This window comes from Lingula anatina, chromosome 7 (genome assembly GCF_051362555.1).
Source record: "Lingula anatina isolate TDL-2025a chromosome 7, LinAna3.0, whole genome shotgun sequence".
Classification (NCBI taxonomy): Eukaryota; Metazoa; Brachiopoda; class Lingulata; order Lingulida; family Lingulidae; genus Lingula; species Lingula anatina.
The window spans coordinates 21245797-21268995 of NC_141773.1; the positions used below are offsets into that span (position 1 = coordinate 21245797).

The 23199-nt window shown below is 34.7% G+C and overlaps 1 protein-coding gene across 3 annotated transcripts; it reads left to right on the forward strand.

The window, feature by feature from the left end:
- The first annotated feature begins 1696 nt into the window (after positions 1-1696).
- LOC106163183 (VWFA and cache domain-containing protein 1-like) lies at positions 1697-23037 on the forward strand. 3 transcript variants are annotated; one of them, XM_087017756.1, is made up of 24 exons: positions 1697-2282; positions 3185-3386; positions 4373-4435; positions 4722-4883; positions 5050-5267; positions 5833-5992; positions 6313-6523; positions 10817-10942; positions 11537-11616; positions 11930-12068; positions 12519-12792; positions 13140-13251; positions 13652-13814; positions 14052-14188; positions 15008-15174; positions 15393-15503; positions 15818-15940; positions 16129-16228; positions 17982-18077; positions 18268-18402; positions 18867-18985; positions 20041-20166; positions 21056-21183; positions 21369-23037. In XM_087017756.1, exons 2-24 carry the CDS (start codon positions 3240-3242, stop codon positions 21686-21688), a joined length of 3417 nt encoding a protein of 1138 aa, XP_086873882.1. In that variant the 5' UTR covers positions 1697-2282; positions 3185-3239; the 3' UTR covers positions 21689-23037. The 3 variants fall into 3 exon arrangements, with proteins under 3 accessions (XP_086873882.1, XP_086873881.1, XP_086873880.1); XM_087017755.1 differs by having other exon boundaries at positions 1984-2324; positions 6313-6535; XM_087017754.1 differs by having other exon boundaries at positions 1984-2282; positions 6313-6535.
- Positions 23038-23199: the final 162 nt, after the last annotated feature.

The following is a 23199-nucleotide window of genomic DNA, read 5'->3' on the forward strand; positions in this document are numbered from 1 at the left end:
CCTTCTTTATCCTATACTATTGTTATTAAAATATTTGTTTTATTTACTTACACATTTCCTTGCTGACTCAAATCCAACTTGTATTCAGGATTTTAATAATAATAATATGTATTTATTTGCAACTTAAAAAGTTGGATTTTACAATAAAAACAAATAGTCGTGAGATGCACAATCTTAAAATATACTTGCAAGTTTTAAAATGATTCGATACACATTAAAAATTCATAAAAAACTCAGTTCTTAAAATTAGATAAAGCCCATGGGATAAAAGTTTTTGACAATCGTGCAGTCCTCAATTTTGGCACAGAGTACTTATAAACCCGGCGCAAAGTGTAGGAACTTTCATTTATCTCTGGTAGCAAATGATTGATTTTGTGTCCTTCAGAGTACATGTTATGCAATAATGTTTTAGATAGTACATCTCTTCTACAAGCAAGAGTGATAAGTTTACATGTTTCAAGTGCCCCATCGTAGGACAGCTCTGGGAATATAATCTTACATGCTCTAATCTGAATGGATTCAATTTTATCAATTTGTTGTTGTGTAAGACCTGGGTGCCACACCTGACATGCATATTCTAATGTAGGTCTGATTACTGATGTATAAAAGCTTACAAGTTCATTGGTTGGAATACCCGCTCTTTTCAGAAGCTTAAGATTGTGTAGCCTTGTACTTGCCTTTTTACAAATATCACAGATGTGACCTTCCCAGCTCAAATCACTACTGATCCTAACCCCTAAGAAGACAGCAGACCCCACTCTCTCAATCCTTTGATTATCTACTAGCAAGGGTGTAGTTTAGTGTTCTTTTTTGGAGAAATCAAATATGATCTCTTTGGTCTTGGTAGTATTTATTGTTAGTTTATTAGCATGGGACCAGAGAGTAAGTTCTGTTGTTGCATCAGGGAGATTGTCCTGCAGTTTGGTATTCCCATAGCTTAGAATTGTGGTGTCATCTACATATTTGAATGTCACATTTGGTGCTCAGATCATTAGTCATAATGACAAATAAAACTGGATTTTCATGTCATATTTTTGACAGATGAGAAACAATTTTTTTTTGTTCGTTGGCATAATAATCAATTATTTGGATTTCCTGGAGAAAGTGCCTTACTTTTACATTTGCTTTTGTTGGTGCAAATAAATCTGTAAAATCTTGAAATGTTTCCTTTTAATCTGCATTACCAATAGATAAATGAAAGACACTGTAAAATTAAAAATAACAAGTTTATTAATTTAACATGAAGCAATAACATTTGTACAACACAATTATGTAACTTTGTGACAGAGATAGAAGTGAACTTATTATAATGATGGCAGCATGATTTTTTGCACAACTTATTTTAATTAGAAACAATATAGTGCGAGTTAAAATTTGATACTACAAATGTCATATTTCTCCTTCCAAAAAGGCTTTATTCTGAAGATGTTCTTTTTATATCACAAAGTTGATAAATTAAATGCTAAATTAAATGCTAAATACAAAATGTATTTAATAATATACTTATTAAGTCAATTTAAATGATTTTTACTAAGTCTTCTTAAATGAATCTTAATATTTGTATAAATTAGAGTTGATATAAAAGCATAGTGAGTCAGTGGCATCACTGCCCCTAGTGTTCTGCTGTATGCTTAAGCTTTGACTGGCACATAAACATACAGTATTTTAAAACAAGCTAGTAATTTCAAGTTTCTAGGTGACTTCTTTAAGTTTTTAATCGTATTCTTCCAATCTAAACAAAGAAGTGACATTTCTCATTTAACAATTTTTATATATGTCAATGAACATCTGGGTACATATTAAAAAACCGGTTCTTTGTGGACACGCCCCCTTCTGTTCTTTATACAACTTACGCAACTTATCCATGCGAAAAACAAATAAAAATAAAGATACCACGTACATATCTTCTCCAAATGACTTGCTCTTTTTGAGAATCAAAAATATGGAAGAGGTTTCCCTTTCAAATGTCGAAATTGATGCAGTTACGGACTGCTAGTCTATGCTGATCACAATTTCGCGGGGATTATAGCGTCATTAGCGATGACCTATTTATATACGACCTTCACATTAACGGCCATCTTGTGACGTCATGCCGACTGTAAGAATACGCATTTGTTTGCTTGTTGTCGTCCATAATTTAAAAGTAAAATATGCGGGGGAAAATGCCAGTTCTTTTATACGTTTGACACTCAGTTATCAGCGCATTGAGAATAACGGATGCAAGGATTTTTAAAGTTGGAATTTTTATGGGAATTTAACGCTTTCCCCACCCGGATGTACAGGTAAAGGGTCATGCGAATGCGAGGCATTGTCACCGATTCAAGGTGTGTTTATAAATAATGACATGTTGCATACTGTACATAATGTCCGGGATGCCTTTGAGCAAACCATACTACAAAAGGGGGCTGATTAGGGACACGTACATATATCCTAACTGCTTGGTGACTGTCAGATACTCGTACCGTGTACTCTGGTATATGACCCCATGCACGGTGTGACTGAAATACGCAATACAGCGCAACACAGTGCAATACACTTCAAAAATCAAATCCAGTTGCAATTACACAAAAGAAATGACCATTCCCAGCAAGGCAGGGTGGTATAAAAACAACCTTACCTTACTAGGTAGGTAATATCGTTGATATAACTCAACAAATCAGCAAGACTTTTATATTGTCCGGTTGGCAGCCATGTTGGTGAGTGGCTCTTCTTGGATATATTACTGGCCAAGAAGAGCTACTCGCCAACATGGCGACTGACCAAACAATGAAAAAATTGCCAAGTTGTATCAGCAATATTAATTACTTAGTACTATATTTTGCTTTTATATCGCCCTATTTTATTTGAGATTACCCAATCCTGTGTTTACTTGCAACTGGACTTGTGTTATCAAGTCTATTGCACTGTGTTGCGCTGTATTGCAGTGTATTGCGCATTTCAGTCACACCCGTCATGGGTATATGCATGGAGTTTGCCTAAAATTGAGACTTAAAAGCTGGAATTAAGACAAATCTAACATTAAGTTATCATTTATGAGAGCTGGCACTGTAGCTGCCTTTGTTTACTCATTGGGTAATTCATGAACTTATAATGTCTCTTTATGCATAAAATTTTATGTATAGGATTAATTTTAAATATGAAATAAATCAAATCAAAATCAAATCCAATAATTTTGTTGTTTCAGTTAACATCAAACAAGTTTCAGAAGACAACACAAGACATCACATACAAAAAAGAGTATGTCTGGAGGAATGTTCCATATACTGACAATAACCATATTGGCCATATTAACTGTGTCAAGTGGAGCCACATTAATTGATGGTGGGATATTAGGACAGGTGTTAAGGGAAATAGCTAATGATGCACTGGGGGTAGAAGAAATGCAGGTGAGACATTCTGTGGTTACTTTGGTTTTATATATTTTTAACAGAAATGATGGTACCATCCTAAGGCAATGGAAGTGGGTGTGGGGGGGGGGGGGGGCAAGTATATCTCCTGAATAGAGGCTATTCACCTGGATAGCCTCATTCCTTGATGAAGCTGCTGAGACTGTTAGACATCAAAATATTGGAAGTAAATTATGTCAATATTAAACTGTTGATTAAAGAAAAATACATTACGGACTGTATTTTGCAATATTTAGGCCACCAGCCTATACATAGCAATTTTCAATAACAGTAACAGGAGCTACATGTATTCCATCAGTACCCTGAGAGTTTGATTATTCATGCTACTTTTCCAAGAATTGATAAAATTAAAAGATAAGAGGTTGATGTATGTAATTTAGGTTAATGTAGGTGTGAGTCATCTGATGTGGTTACTGAATGATTATATGGAGCATAATGCCATATATTTACATGACATTGTATTTCATTTAAAAAGACACACAATTGGACTTAATGGCTTTACAAGACTGCTAAAAAAAGCAGATAGAAATAATTAAATCTGACAATTAAAATGATGTATAAAAGACATATAAACTTTAAATTTTGCCCTGAAAAACAAAGTAACATTATTTTATATTATTACAAAGAAGCCAAAAATTGATTATTGTTGCCTAAAATTTGATAATTGATGCTAGAAGAGTGTAGATAATGTGTGTTTTAAAATTTAATTAAATAAATTTTCACTTTAAAACTTAAAATATTGTTCAATAGCTTAAATAAGAAAGTGGGCACAATCAATTAAATGTAAACATTTTTCAGAATAAATATGCGAAATAATTTTCTGCTTGTTTTATATATATGGACAAAAATTTAGGCAACAGTAAATAATCAGGGAGATAATTCTAAAAAATGTACAAATTAGATTTTAAATGATCACATAGAATGTTTTTATGTTATTATTTTGATTAAAATCTTTTACTTTTCAGGCAGAATATGACAAAGTGTCATATAGAGAAGATGCTATTGATGGCCCAGGGAATATTAGAGAAGTAAATATTTGGGAGTTGTTTGGTACACAGTACCACTTGGTCAGAACTCTTTTAATTTTTTTAAAATAAAAATTTGCCATTTGAAGACCTGTTGACCAAAAAAAAGCCGACAAAGTTTTCATATAAATTGTATAGTTACACAAATCACCAATCCTGATAATTCAGGCTCTGTCAGTAAATTGTAACCACCATCATGCCCATGGCAACGTTACTTCAAATTATGCCTTGTAATCTCATTACACCAATCCTCATATATATGTTTTCCATGTATTGAAATTTTATTCAGCTTGCCAATTCACTGAGAACCAAGTTCCAAGGTCCGATTTCTGCACTGACCAAGATCAAAGATGCCATTGAAGATGACTACGCCAGCTTTTCCAGTGTCAGATCTATGACACAGTGCTGCCAAGTGGTGGAAGCTACTTATGACAAGAGGTTTAGTCAGGAGGTTTGTGATGTACACATACATGTGCAAACATGGGCATATATACATATGCAGGGGCAGATATTCACAAATCACACATATACAAAGTTTACACTAATGCACAAAACACATGAGTATGCATGTGTACATATGCACGTATTTGAAAAATTTTATTTTCAAAAATTGACAGGTCAACTTTGACAAGGCTTGTGTGACAGTAGCAGGCCAGAGTTCAGTGAATAAAAAATTCCCTACGGCAAGGGTTGTGGAAGTGATGAAGGAAAACATCCGCATCAATCCAAATCTGAAGTGGCAGTACTTTGGAGGAGAAGATGGTATACTTCTTAATTATCCTGCAGTGAAACCCACAGGTGTGCCTGACTGTGATAGTTATGATCCAAGGTTCAGGTAAGTAACTTAATGTCTGACTTAAAATTTCAGGTTGTTGAGGACAATTTGTATGTGAAATAAGTGAGTTTTCTGATTTTCAACATTTAATTAATATCACTGAAACATGTTATGTTTATAACTTTTACAATGGAAAATGTAAAACATCAGAATCTTCCACTTACATTTGCAAAGGCAAAAGATATAGAGATGGATTTTTGATGGGCCATCATGATCATGGACATGTTCAAAAATCATTTTTAAAATTTAATGTCTTTGTATGCTGTGTTTGAATGCCTGAGTAAAGTGAAATTGGCATTAAGGAAAATAAAAGAGAATATTAAGTAGGGGTATTCTGAATGCATCTCATGGAGCTTTATTATCTCAAGTTGATGATTTGAAGAAAAAATCACTGCTTTTACAAAATATATAATTATGTCAAATTATGCAAAATTTTGTGACCTTTTGTATAATTTTGTATTTTTTTATTATTTGTTTGGATTGGTATATACAAACTAGGTATTTAGACAAAAACACAAAGAGACTATATTTTACAGTGTTAGAAATTAAAAGTTTATAATTTCAGGCCATTCTATGTGTCTGCAGCCACTCCAGTTCCCAAAGACATTGTGGTTGTCATAGATACATCAGGATCCATGACAACATATCACAACAGCAAGACACTGCTCCAGATTGCCAAAGATGCTGCAAGAACTGTTGTGGAAACCTTGAGTGCAAATGACAGGGTGTGTCAGACAAGTTTTCATTTAATCTTTTTAATTGATAATTTACTTGTGTGGGGATGTCTGCATACTTTGTTGAGTCTGTTTTCAGAGCATTCCCAACAAAGAACTTACAGGGATGTGATTTTTCTGATTTTTCCAGATTTTCGTCATTTTTAGTGTGTGTGTGTGTGTGTGTGTGTGTGTGTGTGTGTGTGTGTGTGTGTGTGTGTGTGTGTTTTTTTTAACTTTTCTGGCATAATTACACAACAAAATCAATTTTCAGGTTCACTCTTATTTTAATCATAGTCTTCAGTGCTCTGACTTTTATTATCTTTCTACAGATTGGATTAGTGTCGTTTTCCTCGGCTGCGTACACGCCAGTGCTGTCAGAGAGCACCTGTTATACCACGTCTCTAGCTGCTGCCACGCCTCAAAATGCCAAGAACTTGAAAAAATACATTGATAGTCTGAGGGCAGTCGGAGCAACTAATTACCAAGCCGCTATGGAAAAAGCATTCTCTTTATTCAATAGTTCTGAGAATTCCTTTAAAGGTGAAAAAAGAAGTAGGTTCAATCATTCAATCTTCCATTCATCTCTGCCTGTCCTGCCCACGCTAGCGAGTGGCATTCACAGACTACTCCACGCTTGATGATTTTGTGCCACTTGTGACAGCCTTCTGCTTGGTGCCATCTTTTGAGCTTTGCTTCGGTATTTCATTACTCTTTGCCTTCTGCTGTCAGACAAGCTGCCCATAATTGTAGGTCCTGGGGGTTACTGAGATTCAGCGTGCCATGGATCTTGAAAAGGTGCTCGGGCAGTAAGGGCGCTTTTTGTTGGCCTGGTTCTCCCTTGTGGCGTTTCATGCCTCCTATAATGGACTTGAGCTCCCAAGAAGTAAGCGGGTTTCCCCAAGTCGAACACCATGTGTAAAATTCTGACTATGTTAAGATATTGGCGGACGGTTGATACTGCACAAGATCGTGCCAGATACGCTGCATATCGACAGACATTTTCTTGTGAAATGGGAATTGGCGCACAGTTGATAGCTCTGCAGAACTTAACGAAAGCTCTTAAGTGAGACCTGTATGCAGCTTTGGTGGAATGAGCAAAAAGTTGTGACTTCCAAAACGCCACCTCCCTGTCTAGTTCTCTTCTGAGCTGTATGGCAGTGATCCCTGTGAAGACAAAAATTTAAGAGAATCTTCAGACATGTGATGATGAAGGCAGTATGTAGGAGGTGGAGTTGAAAGCAGTGAGTCAGCAATGTAGTTATCAGTCCCTGCAATATGGGTGGCAATGACTGAAAAGTTGTAATGTATTGCTAAGTATGCGAGTTCTTTCAGTAAAGAGTTGCACATGATGTTGGGGGAGGCTCCTTTGTTCAGTATTTCCATTGCTACTGTACTGTCTGTATAAATAACAACACGCTTATTACGCCAGGCTTTGCCCCATCGATAGGCTGCTAGAACTGCTACGGCGAGTTCCTTAACATTGATATGCTGGACGCTTAATGCTGCACTGTCCGCTTGCCAATTGATATAAAACCAGTCACCGTAGTGGAACGCTCCTGCGGAATTACTGGCATCCGTGAATGCGTGGACCTGCTCGCGCGTGTCCCAGATTAAGCGGGTATTATTCCCTGCCCATAACCACTTAAGCCACCAGTCGATTTCCCCATATATAGTTTGTAGCCTACATTTGTGCGATGGTTGCTGTAACATTGATAAAGCGTTGAAAATTGGCCGCAGGTGTGTCCTGCCCCAGGGTATTACGTTAGCTGCCCACAATAACCTCCCAGCTAATGACTCCAATTGTCTTTTTGAGGCTCGTGTGCGAAGGCGAAAGTTTTTAAGTGTCCGGCAGAGATCATGCACTTTACTTTGCTCTAAAGCTAGTGTACGGACCGATTTTGATGAAATTTTCAGGAACTGTCAGAAGTGGGCAAGGAAGACAATGATTAGTTTTTGGTGGTGGTCCGGATCAATAATCAATCAATAATAATAATCAACAATTGCTGTCTTGGCAGAGGTCTGCGCTCTTGGAGTGCTTTTCTAGTTTTGTTATGTTTTCCTTTTTAATTTTTTCTCAAACACTGGCATTTGTGACTTTTAACTCTCATCTGCCTGAGGCTCTGCACATTTTCTATATTTCCACATAAGCAGTTGTATTGTTTTTTATGTCTTTAAACATTATGTAATATTATTTTATGCACTGTCATCATTTTTCAAATATTGAGACTTTCATTATGAGAATTTGAACTCTCATGGTCCTGAAACTGTAATCTTACTGAAGGGGTGGATTGAGACCATCTTCTGGGTCTTCCGGAAGACGGTCAGGTTATTAAGTTTATATTGACTGGTATCCATTATTTTTTCTTTTGGAAGACCATCAAAATAGAGGATGGATCAACAAAGATACTTTGGAATACTGTCAGAAAATATCTCAGGGTCCGCTCCTGTTATTGACCATGTTACCTGTTGTGCATGATTAAAATTCAGTGTTGACTGACAGTGCTATTATAAGCATCATTTATTATTGCATCAAAACTGACAAAATGACCTTTTTTGCATCTTTATTTTCTGTTTTTTGTCTGTACATTTGACAGCTTTGCTGCCTTGTTTAAATTTCTGACTGCATATTATGATGTGTTGTTACACAGAATTACTTTTTTTTTTTTACAAAATTTACAATGTTTTGTTAAATATTAAAATTGTAAGCTAGATGAAAGAATTTTTTAATTTAAATTCTGTGTTGCAAAGTATAGTTTAACTGATGCTGTCACGTGTTTTCTGTGTAAATAGAGTGCAGTATATTTGAAAATCCACAGTGATAAATTTCAAGAATAGTGCTTTCATCTCATATTCATATTTGTGTTTCATTATTATGTATATTTTTATGTACAGACACAGATGTGTCTGTACATATTGCCATCACCTGCGTCTGTTGTCGCCGTCGTCGCCGATGGCGATGCCGATGCCGATGCCGATGCCGTGCACTTTCCTTGTAAACACGATAAGTGGAACACAGTTTTATTTTTTGCTTTTATATTTACAGAGCTGGTGAATATTCATAAAACGCAGGTCAAGTTCGAAAATCAGCATGATCGGGCCATTATAGTAGAAGTTATGCTGTTTTTTCACTTTTCAGCATATATACAACCCTGTAAACACATTTAAAGGAAAACCGTTAAGCCTGTTGTCATGAAACTCACAGGAGTAATCAATCTTACTAAAACGCAGGTCAAGTTCGAAAATCGGCATGATCGGGCCACTATTTTAGTAGTTATGCTGATTTTTTCATTTTTCAGCATATATGCAGCACTGTAAACACAATATAAGAAAAACAGATAGGCCAATTGTCATTAAACTCACAGGAGTGGTCAATCTTACTAAAACGCAGGTTGAGTTCGAAAATCAGCATAATCAGGCCATTATTTTAGAAGTTATGCTGTTTTTTCACATTTCCTCAGATTCAGTTCTTAGGCATGTTAATAGCCTTATTATTTAACTAATTAGATACATAAAAGTGTTTGTTTGACATTTCCTGCATCTTTACAACATTGTTAGTTGATTATGAAAAAAATTATGGTAAACTTGTTATCGTGTTTTGTGTAATAAAGTGTCAAATATGGAAATAAACTCATATCATTGCAGTTTGTCAGATTCAATCATTCACTATGTTCAGAATCTCAGAATGGAAGAAATTGGACATTAAACACTGTTCTTTTGATATTTTTCCCATCTCATCAATTTTCTTAGTTGATCATATAAAAATGGCAGTAAAGTGTTAATTTTGTTTTATGTTAAAAAAATTGTTAAAAATGGAAATAAACCCATGTCAGAACAGTGCTGTCTTGTCTACATTTTGGCATTTTCAAGTTGTGACTTTGAAGTTCCATTGGCCTGAAGACCTTTGCTAATCACATTTTCTGAATATCCATAATACTAATATTTTATTAATAAAAGTTGATGGTCATTATGCTGTTAAACATTATGTAATATTGCATCAAAATTTGAAAAAACATATTTTGGGCACTGCTCCCATGATGACCATTTCAGAAAAACCATGTCACTTACTGTTCTCAAACTTACAGGAAAGAAACCTGGGACTAAAATACAGCTTCAGTAGGGAATGCAATCTGTTTGGTAATTCTTACTGCCAGTTAAACAGTTTTTTTTTTTGTGAAACTTTAATTTTTCACATATTGGCATTTTCAAGGTGTGACTTTGAAGTTCCACGGGCTTGAATACCCATGCTAGTCACATTTTCAGAAAATACATGATACGTATATTTTATTATTAAAAATTGACGGTCATTATGCTGTTAACCATTATGTAATATTGCTTCAGAATAGAAGAAAAAACAATTTTGGGTGCTGCTGCCATGATGACCATTATGGGAAAACCATGTTACTTATGATTGCCAAACTTTCAAAAAAGAAATACAGGACTAAAAATGCAGCCTGAGTTGGAAAAACAGTCTAATTGGCTTCTTTTTCTGGATGTTATACATTTTCAAAGTGCGAACTTGAACTCCCATGGGCCTGAAGCCTTATGCTTGTTACACATTTTACTTACATTGGTATTACCTATTGAGCATAATTAAAATTTGATGTTGAATTTGTAGTTTAACATAATGTCTTTTGCATCAGAATTGACAGTAGCCTATTTTGTGCATAGTTATTTCCTGCTTTTTGTCTGTACATTTGACAGCTTTGCTGCCTTGTTTATCAATTTATTCAAATTTTAACATAGTTTTTACATGGTGTGATGCTTATTCAAATTTAAATCTCAAAAATTTTCTACCAAGTATCCAGCCTTTTACCTCTGAGTCATTAATTTCAGATAAAGTGATATTATTCCTAACTGATGGTAAAAGAACACAGGGCGGAAATCCTCTGGAGACCATACGGGATCAAAATGCCATCCTTGGCAACCAAGTCCTCATCTTAACATTTGGTCTCGGCCAGTGTAAGTCTGCATTTTAAATAATATTAATAATAATAATAATTGTGTAATAATTATATCACTCTGTAAATTATCATCCACAAATACCAGACTGAGTATTACCATCAACTCTATATGGTGAAAGGTTGGGGTTAACCAGGGGACAACAGACACCATTAATTTGCCTAAATTTATGTTTTTTTGATAAGATGGTGGAGACACTAAGACCCCATTCCCATAGATTTTAGATCGATCTATCCCTGTGGGTAGTCTCACTAGATCACTGTCAGCTTAGCCGGCTTAACCATCTGTCCCGCCTACTAAAAGCTGTAAGGGGGTAATTAACTATGGTGCGCACTCAGCTGACTGCAATTTAGCGTGAATCCCCAGGGAGTTAGGTCGATCTAAATCTAAATCTCTGGATCGATCTAAATATCTGGGAATGCACCCTTAGACAAGATCCATTCAGCTGAATTGTTCTATATTTTATTATATATATTTTTTTAGAAATCCACTACAAAGAAGTGAAAAATATTTTGAAATCGCCTTTTTTTAGTAGATTTGATAAAAGTCAACCATTCGTTACCCATGCACTCAAACATTCTATTTCAATTTTAGCCCTGGAGGAAAGTTCTCTCACTGAATTGAGGAACATGGCTGCCCAGACTTTAAGCAGTCAATCTTATGGGGAAATTACAGTGAGGCTTTCAAAACTTTCATAATTGCTTTTTTTCATTGATTTAAAATTATGCTACTTTAAAGGAGAGATGATGATTTTCTATTAATGCTATAAATGCTAATTGGTTGAATTACTTAAAAATTACTTAAAGTATTTCTTTATATCACTTTTTCTCACGCTTGAAAAAATAATTGTTTTGTATATCAGGTGTGTGACTTGCATATCTTGATAATTGCTTTTGAGGGGGCTAGAAAAATTATAGAGTTAAACAATAAAAGGGAATGAAATATTTACTTAGAAATTTACCAGAAATTTTTACAAACTCCTTGCAGGCTGGCACCTTCACTCATGTTACGGACCCAAATCGTCTTCGTTCTGCCATGGCGTCTTACTACGACATCTTCAGCTCTACTGGCAGTCCCATTATAGACCCCCAGTTCTCTGTACCATATATAGACTTATTTGGGACAGGTAAGGCTGAACTTGATCATACCAACACCCAAGTGAATTGCTAAACTAAACTTCTTAATTTCTATGTGTCAGGTGCCATGATTATGAAACTGCACTGATTGACCCTAAAATCAGATCAGCTCAGTTAGAGAAATATGATTCATGCAACCTAAAACTATAATGTGAAGCTTAATGATGTGAGGCATTTGAGCTACAGAACAGAATAAGATATAAATATTTTAAAATGCTAATGGAACGTGGAATTACAAAATAATAAATATTTTGAAATGCTAATAGAACTTATAATTACTTAAACATATTTATAAGGTCAGAAGCAGGTAATTTGATGAATATAATTTATATATTAATGTTTTTCTATAGATTGCTTCCTATTTAAAATCATTGTTGTATGTGTGTATATATATAGAGTCAGATTGTACGCAGATGCACATATATATATATATATTTCAGGTCTCATCACGTCGATCTGCTTGCCTGCATACTACAGTGGCCGACTGATTGGTGTAGCTTGCTCTGATGTTGCCATGAGTGAACTCCTCTCTGAAGCCACCTATTTTGACAAGGGTGAACTGAGCTATGCCTTTGTTATCAATGGCTATGGCAGGACATATTCCCACCCTCTGCTGCCAAGACCCTATGATGTCACAGATGATCCCATCTTTGTGGATATTCATCACTTGGAGAGGGCACCTGCTGCGAAAGCAGTGATTAGCTCCATGATCAGGTTAGATCAGTTGCTTTTATTTATTAGCTTTATAGACAAATGTAATTTTCTGAGTCAGATCATACCCAGATTTTAGTGCTGTTCTTATAGAAGTATATCTCAAGCTTAAATATCCTTAGTTCTAGCATTTTATTATCTTTTTTAAGGAATTAGAGAGATGATATTTGAGATTTTGGGCATCAGATAAATCCAAAGAATCTGCAACTACATTTTTCTCATGACATACTGCTACTTGAAGATCTGTCTTCCAGCAGTATATGCTGTGTTAATCTCTGCCTACTTCAGGTCATTTTTTTAACTCTCTTCCTGCCACAATTAAAACATCTATTTTTTATTTTTCTTCTCAGGGGTGAGGAGGATAACAGCAGCTTTGTTTCCACCAGAACACAGGCCAGAGGAGATGTGTTCAGAGAAGGTGTCAGCATAACAAATGTCATGTCACATTACTTCTGGGCACCAGTAAGACTTCAGCTTCAAATAAAGACTAATTTCTGATTATAAGTAACTTTAAATGACTAGGAAAGATGCATTTGAAAACTTGTGACAGGGAGCTACTAAATTAAAGATTAATTTCAGTTTCAGTTGTGCTTCATTTAATTTTAATTTTTTGGTTTAAAGAAAAAGTTAAAATGTGCATCTGCGTACAATCTGACTAAATGGTTTACATGATTATGTGCATTTTAGACTGGCCCCATCATTATATCATTCTGTTATTTTTTACTTGTTTATTTCTGTCACAATCTCACTCTTGATTACATTAAGTACTGTAACAATGACAATATATCACAACACCGTGGAAATAACTCTTTTATCCCAAATAGGTGGCACTACAAGATAGGACCAACTCACGTTTTTTCAGATTCCTGGGAGTAATATCTCGGTATGTCTTGTCATTGGAGAGGGTGACAAAATCAGTGTGCCGTCACCTCAGACTGCAACGTTGGCCATGTTTAACTACCACAGGTATGACCTCGAACCTCCATCAAGTCCATGCAAGCACTTTTCTCGATATGCATCGAAAGGTTCGTACTCTTTATAGTAACATATGCAAGAGCTTTAACATGTGTGGTATGCTGTGATAAGCCACATGGTTTTTTGAATGAAAATGATTTAGGAAATTGATATTATAGTCGTAAAAGATCTCTCTTTAATTTTATCAAAATATACCTCAAATAGTATTCTGCAAAATGGTAGTAATAATGATGCAGAGTAGAAAAAGATGATATTTGTTTGATTTTAAATTATTGTCCATATTACAGACTCTAGTGCAGTGATGCTCACCCCAGGGGCCTTCAGACAGCCATATCACTATCTGAACACTGAGGAAACAGCCACCAATGTCACACAATATGAGAGATATCTCACAGGACAGAGCTCACAGAACCCTGGCTTGAAGGTTAGTTGTGTATTCTATATAAGGGCTCCTGAGGTAATCTGTGCCTTAAAAATGCAGTATTTGTGACAGATCTAATTGTCAATTCTAATGCAGGACAGGTGTCTGAGGCACAGTGTGGTGTCTGCAGTTATGTCATAAGCCCTAGGGATCATTCCCAGACCCTGTCATACTACCTGTGGATCCATCTATCTCCAAGGGGATTCTCACTAAATTGCAATTATCTTGTGGCTTAGAATTCTGTCACACCTACTGAAGCTGCTTGGGGGTAATTAACTATAATTGTTTAGCAGCTTCTTTGGGCATGCCAGACATCTATAAGCCCCTTAAGCTGAAAGCAAATTAGTGAGAACCCCGTGGAGATGGATCGATCCTGTTAGATTGATCTAGGTATGGAAATCCAGTCGTAAATACTCTTCCCTCCCCCCTCCACACATTTGACTTGTGATAGTTTCATGTAAATCTCTGGTGTGACATGATTCAAAATGTTCAAAGGAACACATCTGTGAGGATGTGTTCTCCTGAATTGCCTAGTAATTTAGAAACATAGGCAAAGACTAAGTCACCATTGTAAAGTGAAGTTACTTTAAAATAACTTGATATTATTATTATTATAGATTATTAAATTCATTAACCCATTAAAATATTTAGACATTTTGGTTGTTTGTCATTTAGTATTTTGCTGTCTGTTTTTCTTCCAGTTACTTAAAAATAATTTGATATTATTATTATAGAATACTACTTTACTTAATCCATTAAAATATGGATAGAATTTGATTCTGTTTATCATTTGTAGTATTTTGGTGTCTGTTTCTTTCCCAGACCTCCATTCTGGACAGTGTAGTGATCACATACAAAGCTGAAGAAATCTGGAAGAGGAAACCAGCAGACTTTGTTGTATATAGATCTATTGGAACAATGGACGGATTGATGAGACTTCTCCCAGGGTTGCAGCTGACAAAAAATTACGACCACACCAGGAGAGCTTGGTACCTGTTTATTTTTGTCAGATTATGTTTAGTGAATTAACTTTTACCCCGAGTCTGAAGAAAAATCCAGTCTTATTATTGTTAGGCTAAGGCCACATTCAGAACAGTGGACTAACTAGTCTGCAGGTCAAATATGGCTTCCCTCTAAAAAACATGCCATCTAATCCACTAATAGACACTGAATAGATTCTCCTTGAACTGTTACCTCCATTTTTTAGGTTCAAGAGGACCTTAACATACAAGGACACAAATGTGGTTTCGCCGCCATATTTGGATGTTTGGGGTTCTGGCTATGTCATAACACTCAGTCATACTTTATATGAGGGAAAGTGAGTAATATCTGTAATAATGATAATAATAAAATAGAATAATATCATATTTATTTGGTAGCAATATTCTAATGAAATAAAAGTGCACAATGCCATATTTTTAAAGGTAAAAAATTTCTTGGTTTTTAAAGACCCATACCATGTTTTACCCTACAGGCACATTCATAGAACATCATTTCACCTCCCAAGCAACAAATTTGATAATGTTTAACTTTTTTGGGCCAACTTTACACAAGACAGAAAAGTAACATCAAGATAGAAATATGGACATATTATATTTCACCATTATTTTTTATGTATTATTATTATGTCAGAGCTGGAGGAGTGCACACACTTGATGACAAGGTGACGGCAGTTATTTTGACCGACTTCACCATTACTTATTTCTACCAGGTGATTCAGGACAGATATGCAAACTGTAGGGATGCTGGATACAGGTAACAACCAATTATATGTACATTATAAAAATATTTTAAAGAAATCTTTTACTTTTGAAAAACTTTGGGAATTTTTGAATTTTAACCTAGTGCTTGATGATAGAAATATTATATTGAGAAAAAGAATATGTTTACATACAATATTCTTTTTTGTTAATTGGTACGTATGGATATTTATTATGTTTTAGCTGCTTAGTGATGGATTCCAGTGGTTTCATAGTAATGCATGATGATTTTGTAAAAGCTACAGACACACCTGATATTGAAAATGTACACATTTTAAAAAAGGTAAGCAATGCATACCTTGAACAGGGCGAATTACTTATTGTAAATTAGAATTCAGAATTGCTTATACAAGTTTTCTAAGATTGGAAAAATAAGGCAGTGATTGTCTGAATTATTTTTAATAATCAAAAGAATTAATTGCTTTTTAAACATGCAAATTGCAGTATTTAAAACAAAAACAAGGCAGCAAAGCTGTCAAATGTACAGACAAAAAACAGGAAAAAAAAGATGCAAAATAGGTCATTTTGTCAATTTTGATGCAATAATTAATAATGCTTATAATAGCACAGTCAGTCAACACTGATTTTTTAATCATGTGCAACAGGTAACTTGGTCAATAACAGGAGCAGATCCAGATATATTTTCTGACAATATTCCAAAGTATCTTTGTTGATCCATCTTCCATTTTGGTGGTCTTCCAACAGAAAAAATAGATACCCATTAATATAAACTTTAAAATCCGACTGTCTTCCAGGAGACCCAGAAGATGGTCTCAATCCACCCCTTCAATAAGATTACAGTTTCAGCACCATGAGAGTGAAAATTCACATGATGAAAGTCCCAATATATGAAAAATGATGACAGTGCATAAAATAATATTACATAGTGTTTAAAGACATAAATACCAATACAACTGCTTATGTGGAAATAAAGAAAATGTGCAGAGCCTCAGGTGGATGGGAGTTAAAAGTCACATCTTAAAAATGCCAGTGTTGGAGAAAAAATTAAAAAGAAAACAACAAAAATATAATTCCAATGAAGCTGCTATTCACTGCTTCCTTATTATGAACACTATATTAACAAGTGTGCTTTATGAAATCTCATTTAATGGCCACTTAATTAGGCAAATGAGTTTATAGCACTGAATTTAGCCTGAATACCCAAGGGGAATTTACAGACTGACCACACAAAGTTGTCTATCAAAGGTCTTCAGGCCCATAAGTCACACCTTATATTAAGAAAAGCAGAAAAACAATAATGCACAAAAACAGGAGACTGCCAATTCTGATGCAATAATATATAATGTTTAACTGCACAGTCAACATCAACTTTTAATTATGCACATCAGGTAACACTGATGAAAGTAAAAGCATAAGGCTTCAGGCTCATCAGAGTTCAAGTTTACAATTAGAAAGTGCCAGAATAAGAAAAATGAAAATTTCACAAAAAATGCATAAATTTAATAAAAATGATAGTCCAATAAAGCTGGCTTTCTAATATGAGCTGTATGTCAATCCTAAGAATCATTCTTGTATAAGACTAGTTAAAAAAATAGAAAGTAACACTTCACTTTACATAATATTAATGGTGGCAGAGCACAAAGTAGTTTTTCTATCAATTTTGATGCAACATTACATAATGATTAACTGTATAAATACCACCAATTTTAAAATATCTACTATTAAAAACATGGACATTAAGAAAATTTGATTACCACTGGGCTTCATGCCCAAGGAAGCTCTAAGTCCCATATTGAAAATTGCAACATGTGAAAGATAAAAATTTTCACAAAACACCTGTATTACTTCCAAATAATTAACTAATGAGACAATTTTTCAACTGAAGCTGTATTTCAATCCTATGTTTCTTTCCAGTAAGTGTGAGAAGAGCAAGTGACATGTTCTTTCTTTCACTGCCACTACGGAGGCAGTGCCCAGAATAGGGTTTTGTGATGGCTATATGTACAGACACATATGTGTCTGTACATGAAAAATGTTTCCCTTTTCATATTGCAAAGGATGGATTTCATTTTCAGGAACCTGTAATAGGTTCAAACCTGATCACTAGGGGGCTGCTGTCCAAGAGAAGCTGCCTGGATTTTGAGTCAATCAAGGAACAATACTTTTGGCAGGTAAATGGTAGCAGTTTTTATAAATGTTTGATTAATATTTTATTCATTATGAAGGCATCTAATCTGATAAATTTTTTTGTACTGTCTCTTTTAACTGTTCTCTACAATAAAGTTAGAAACTTTACATATTTCTTAAGTAAAATTTTGATATATTGTCCTATTAAACCAACTTGTTTGAATCATTTCTCAGGTCAGTTTGCCAAATCCTAATGGACTGGATCTCATGCAGAGCAGTCCATCATATGAAATACGACCAATTAATAACAGCAACATTTTCCTGATAATCTACAGGAAGAATATGTCAGAAAGTATTTCTTGTTCTTGTGTAAGTCAATTATATATGACTTTGAATATTATTTTAAATATTAATAATATTGATATAGCAAATAAATTGATTTATCATGTAAAGATTTTTATAAAAATGACAATCTTGAAGGCTTACTTTTCAATATTTATTTACAAATTGTTTGATTCTTCATAAATGAATCCCAGTTTTAATTGTTTTGCTCAAGTTGAAAGAAATATTTTGACCCTGTATCATTTTTTGAATGTTTTTTACTTTCACAGCCTTCTAAGAAGTCATGAATTACGTCGCCTGATTACTTAATTACCCACTCACTTCCACTGTGGTGGCTTTCTGTAAGGAATGGGTCACCCATTGTTGACAGTTGTTAGCATTATTTTTTGGTCAAAATCAAAACACTGTAACTTAGGCTTACATCTCTGTAATATAATGGATATAATAGAATACTCAGTATCTGATACTTTAAAGTGATGATTATTTTACAGCCTTTTAGTTGCGTGTCTCCGTCCAAGTTTGAATGTACTCCAAGACAAACTTGCGAGTGTCCCTGTCACAGCAAGGCCGACAGCTTTAACTACTGTACAAATTTTTACACCTTATTATAGTAAGTGTCGCTGTCACAGCAAGGCTAACAGCTTTAACTACTGTACAAATTTTTACACCTTATTATAGTAAGTGTCCCTGCCACAGCAAGGCTTACAGCTTTAACTACTGTACAAATTTTTACAACTTATTATAGTAAGTGTCCCTGTCACAGCAAGGCTAACAGCTTTAACTACTGTACAAATTTTTACACCTTATTATAGTAAGTGTCCCTGCCACAGCAAGGCTAACAGCTTTAACTACTGTACAAATTTTTACAACTTATTATAATAAGTGTCCCTGTCACAGCAAGGCTAACAGCTTTAACTACTGTACAAATTTTTACACCTTATTATAGTAAGTGTCTCTGTCACAGCAAGGCTAACAGCTTTAACTACTGTACAAATTTTTACACCTTATTATAGTTAGTGTCCCTGTCACAGCAAGGCTAACAGCTTTAACTACTGTACAAATTTTTACACCTTATTATAGTAAGTGTCCCTGTCACAGCAAGGCTGACAGCTTTAACTAAGGTACAAATTTTTACAACTTATTATAGTAAGTGTCCCTGTCACAGCTAGGCTAACAGCTTTAACTACTGTACAAATTTTTATTATAGGAAGTGGTTGTGAAACATGCGGTTATCTTTATTCTTCTTAAACAAACCTTAAGGCACAACCACAGAATACAATTTTACAATACAATACAATGAATTTTTTTTCATGTCGGGTATAAATTGAAAGGAAACATTAGCCTTGCTGCTATTCATCTACTTTACTTCTGAGACAGATAGACCAGTTCATACTTCACCATTCTGTTTTTTCACCATTCTGTTTTAGATCTTCAATTATGATATTTACATTTATCAATTTCTTGTACTATTGATTCTATTAGACCAAAAATAATGAACCTGTATTTGAAGTAAATGTAGTCAATAGGCGGTTTCTGTGTAAAAAAAAAAAAAAAAAAAAAGCAGCCCCCTAACTCCCAGTTTCAGGGCCAAAGGGCCCCTTTTCTTCTAATATTTTTCTTAGAAACTTGTATTCATATCAAATATGAATGTCTTGTTCACTCTAGTGATTCGGCCCAAACCTGTGCCTCCCCAGCGCCTGACCTTACAGATATTGCCAAGGGGGAAGTCGAGAAGGTGAAAGACCTGGACCTCTGCATCCCTGTGAACTGCTCAGCTAAAAGTTCCCAAGAGTAAGTACAACTTGAGTTCATCCTGAGTTGAGAGGTCACTGAAACCTTTTTTTTTTTTCCATCGGTGTGCAATTTGAAATAAGACTTGTGGAAGACTGTTTGCAAAGTGCTCAAAAAAAGCTCCTAGGAGTTAGTAGAAGACTTAACATATGATAACTGTTGGAGGTATTATGGAATTCGCCTGGGGAATTCTGCAGTCAGGCAACTAGAATTTAAGACAAAGACAAGTGTTTGCTAATGAACCACTTGCCCAATGTAAATTGGCTGTTATAAAGCACCCCCCCCCACCCACCCACCCACCCACCCATCCACCACCACCACTATTTGATTTTCTTTTTTTTTTTTTTTTTTTGCCCCTTACTTCCCCACAACCTCCCAAGTCTTTTAAAAATTGATTTTGGATTGGGGCAAGTAGAAATTTAGACGGCTTGTCAAGCTCTTAAGTGGATTGCCCTGAGTTCCCAAGTTTACTGAAGACTCCCCTCTGTTGTCAGGGTGCTTCTGTTGTTATAGCTCTCCTGACGGTGGAGGAGAGATTCCAGTTAACTCTGTACCACAGGGCTAAGCACATGGAAGTAGAAGTTAGAACTATTGGATAAAGTTTTTACTGTAACATATGTGGTTAACTTGATCATAGAAGATTTTTAATGATTTGAAAATGACTGATTTGAAAATGACTTTCTTGATTATTTCCATTGAATTTTTGTTAAATGTAATTGTTATTATTATTTTGCAAACTTCACCATTGTTGCTTGTTCACTAAGTGTTACCAGTTATTAAATTAACATTTTCATTTTATGTAGTGTGCTTGTTCAATCTTTTTCGTGTTTATTAAAAATTTTTCAACTTACTAATGTTTTTTAAAAAGCTGTATCTTAATGTATTCCAGCTCCTGTTTCTTAGTGGCGGGGTGCAGTTGGTGCTCTCTGGGCAAAGAAGGAGAAACTTTAGAGTCCCCTTTCTGTGCTAGCCAGTCTGTATGTTACTTTGGAAAACTGGGTCAGTCCTGTTCTAATGGTATGTATTGCGTACACATGCACAAACTCGCACAAGTGCTTACACTCAAACTCTGATAAAAAAGCAAAAATTCTGGGCATAGCTAGTCGAAATGGTTCACTTCAACTTTAAAATATATTAATTTATTATAATTATTGTATTAATTTATGATAATTATAGATTTATTTATACTTACCCCATTACAGATACCTGCTCAGATCCTGAATGTGAAACACAAACATCTGATGAAAACAATGCAGGGGCAGTGGCTGGGGGAGTCATAGGGGCAGTTATACTACTTATCTTAATCATCACCATATTCATGTTGTACAAGAAAGGGAAGATCTGTGCATCTAAGCCCATAACACCACATACTGTGAATAGCCCCAGCTCCAATATCTTGGCTGTCTCTGATACAACCTCCCCCCCTGTGAACCCGTCTGCTCCACCCTCCTTTGGACACGTTGATGTGGACCCCCCACCAAGTTACACAGAGGTCTATCAGCAAGGGTTCACTTATAAGTAACAGTGCTTTTTTATTTCATCTTCAAATTTCTTATAGACAGGTGATATGATTAGGATGTGAGAGACAGAGCACTTGGCTTAAGCATCACTTGCACTTTACAAGTCTTGCCATTTCCAGATAATTTTATCTGAAATACTGGTATCAGGTGTGTATACGGGATTGCAATGAAGTTGCTTAACATAGGTACATGTTCCTCACGTTGTATAATGTGATTTATTCATCACAATTCAGATTTAAGATAGGACAACAAATGACTTGCCCAAGTCCCATTCCAGACATGTTAATGTGATATTCAATACAAATTCACATTCCAGATGTGATAACATGATTTTCATCCCAATTCACATTCCAGATGAGCAAAAACACTGCTTTTATCTCTTTATGTTCTTTGTATTACATATATTTAATTATTAACTATTTTTATAGGATATTATTATTATTATTAATACTCAAGAGAAGTGAAGTGAGAACTGAATCTCTATGCATTCTAATTTCCATTTAATTAACACAGGGTTGAGCATTATTTACATTTTTGTTGAATATACTTTTTCTTTTATACAAAAGAAATATCCATTGAAAATGTTCATGTTTTCTCAAAGAATACCCCACTCTGCCAGAAATGAGATTTTAGACTATATATTAATACATATCATATAACTGTCATTGAAATTGCTCAACTCATCTGGAACACTGTTCACGCATTATCATTTTGAAACCAGATGGAGAAACTGAGCAGTTCAGAAATGATGCATATCTGTATGGAAAAATATTGCATAATATACAGACATCACAGGCATTGTGAATATCTGAATATATGTGTCTGAATATATTTTTTTACTGGATTTATTTTACAAAAAAAAATTAACAAAGACAAAATTGTCCTAACATTGAGGACCCCTGCTGTAAACCAAGTAAAAGAAAAAAAATGTTATTACTGGAAGAATTATTTATGCTGTATAAATTATTTATAGTATCACCTTGACCTTCGAAGAAATGATTTTTGCAGTGTTCTTATCAGTCAAGGTAAAAACGGTTTCAGTCTGTATCTGTATGTATGTGTTTACAGTTTATATTTATAATGTTATACACTGGGACAGGTAAGAATGGTTTTATTGGCCAATGACAACTTTTTCCTCTGTCTTAGACCTCTTTTTCTTTTGCTCAAGTAACAGCCATTTCAATTTTTTTTTTAATTTGATAATGTAAGCTTTAATTACTCCAGATGTTTTATGCTGGGAACTTTTATGGACACACTATGCAATGTACAATATCCTAGATGTATTTTGGAAATAATTTTCTGCATTAATATGGTATATACAATTTCTTTAATAAAGTAGTAATGATGGGCACCTTCTTTATCCTATACTATTGTTATTAAAATATTTGTTTTATTTACTTACACATTTCCTTGCTGACTCAAATCCAACTTGTATTCAGGATTTTCATGTCATTTTCTAAGTTGAGAAACAATTTTTTTTCATTGGCAAAATAATCAATTATTTGGATTTCCT

Excerpts from the sequence above, each read along its gene's own strand:
- LOC106163183 (XM_087017755.1), top strand. The coding sequence starts at position 3,240 with ATGTCTGGAGGAATGTTCCATATACTGACAATAACCATATTGGCCATA. Across the intron at positions 5,993-6,312 it reads CCTTGAGTGCAAATGACAGG|ATTGGATTAGTGTCGTTTTC; the intron begins GTGTGTCAGACA and ends ATCTTTCTACAG. Across the intron at positions 12,793-13,139 it reads GTGATTAGCTCCATGATCAG|GGGTGAGGAGGATAACAGCA; the intron begins GTTAGATCAGTT and ends TTTTCTTCTCAG.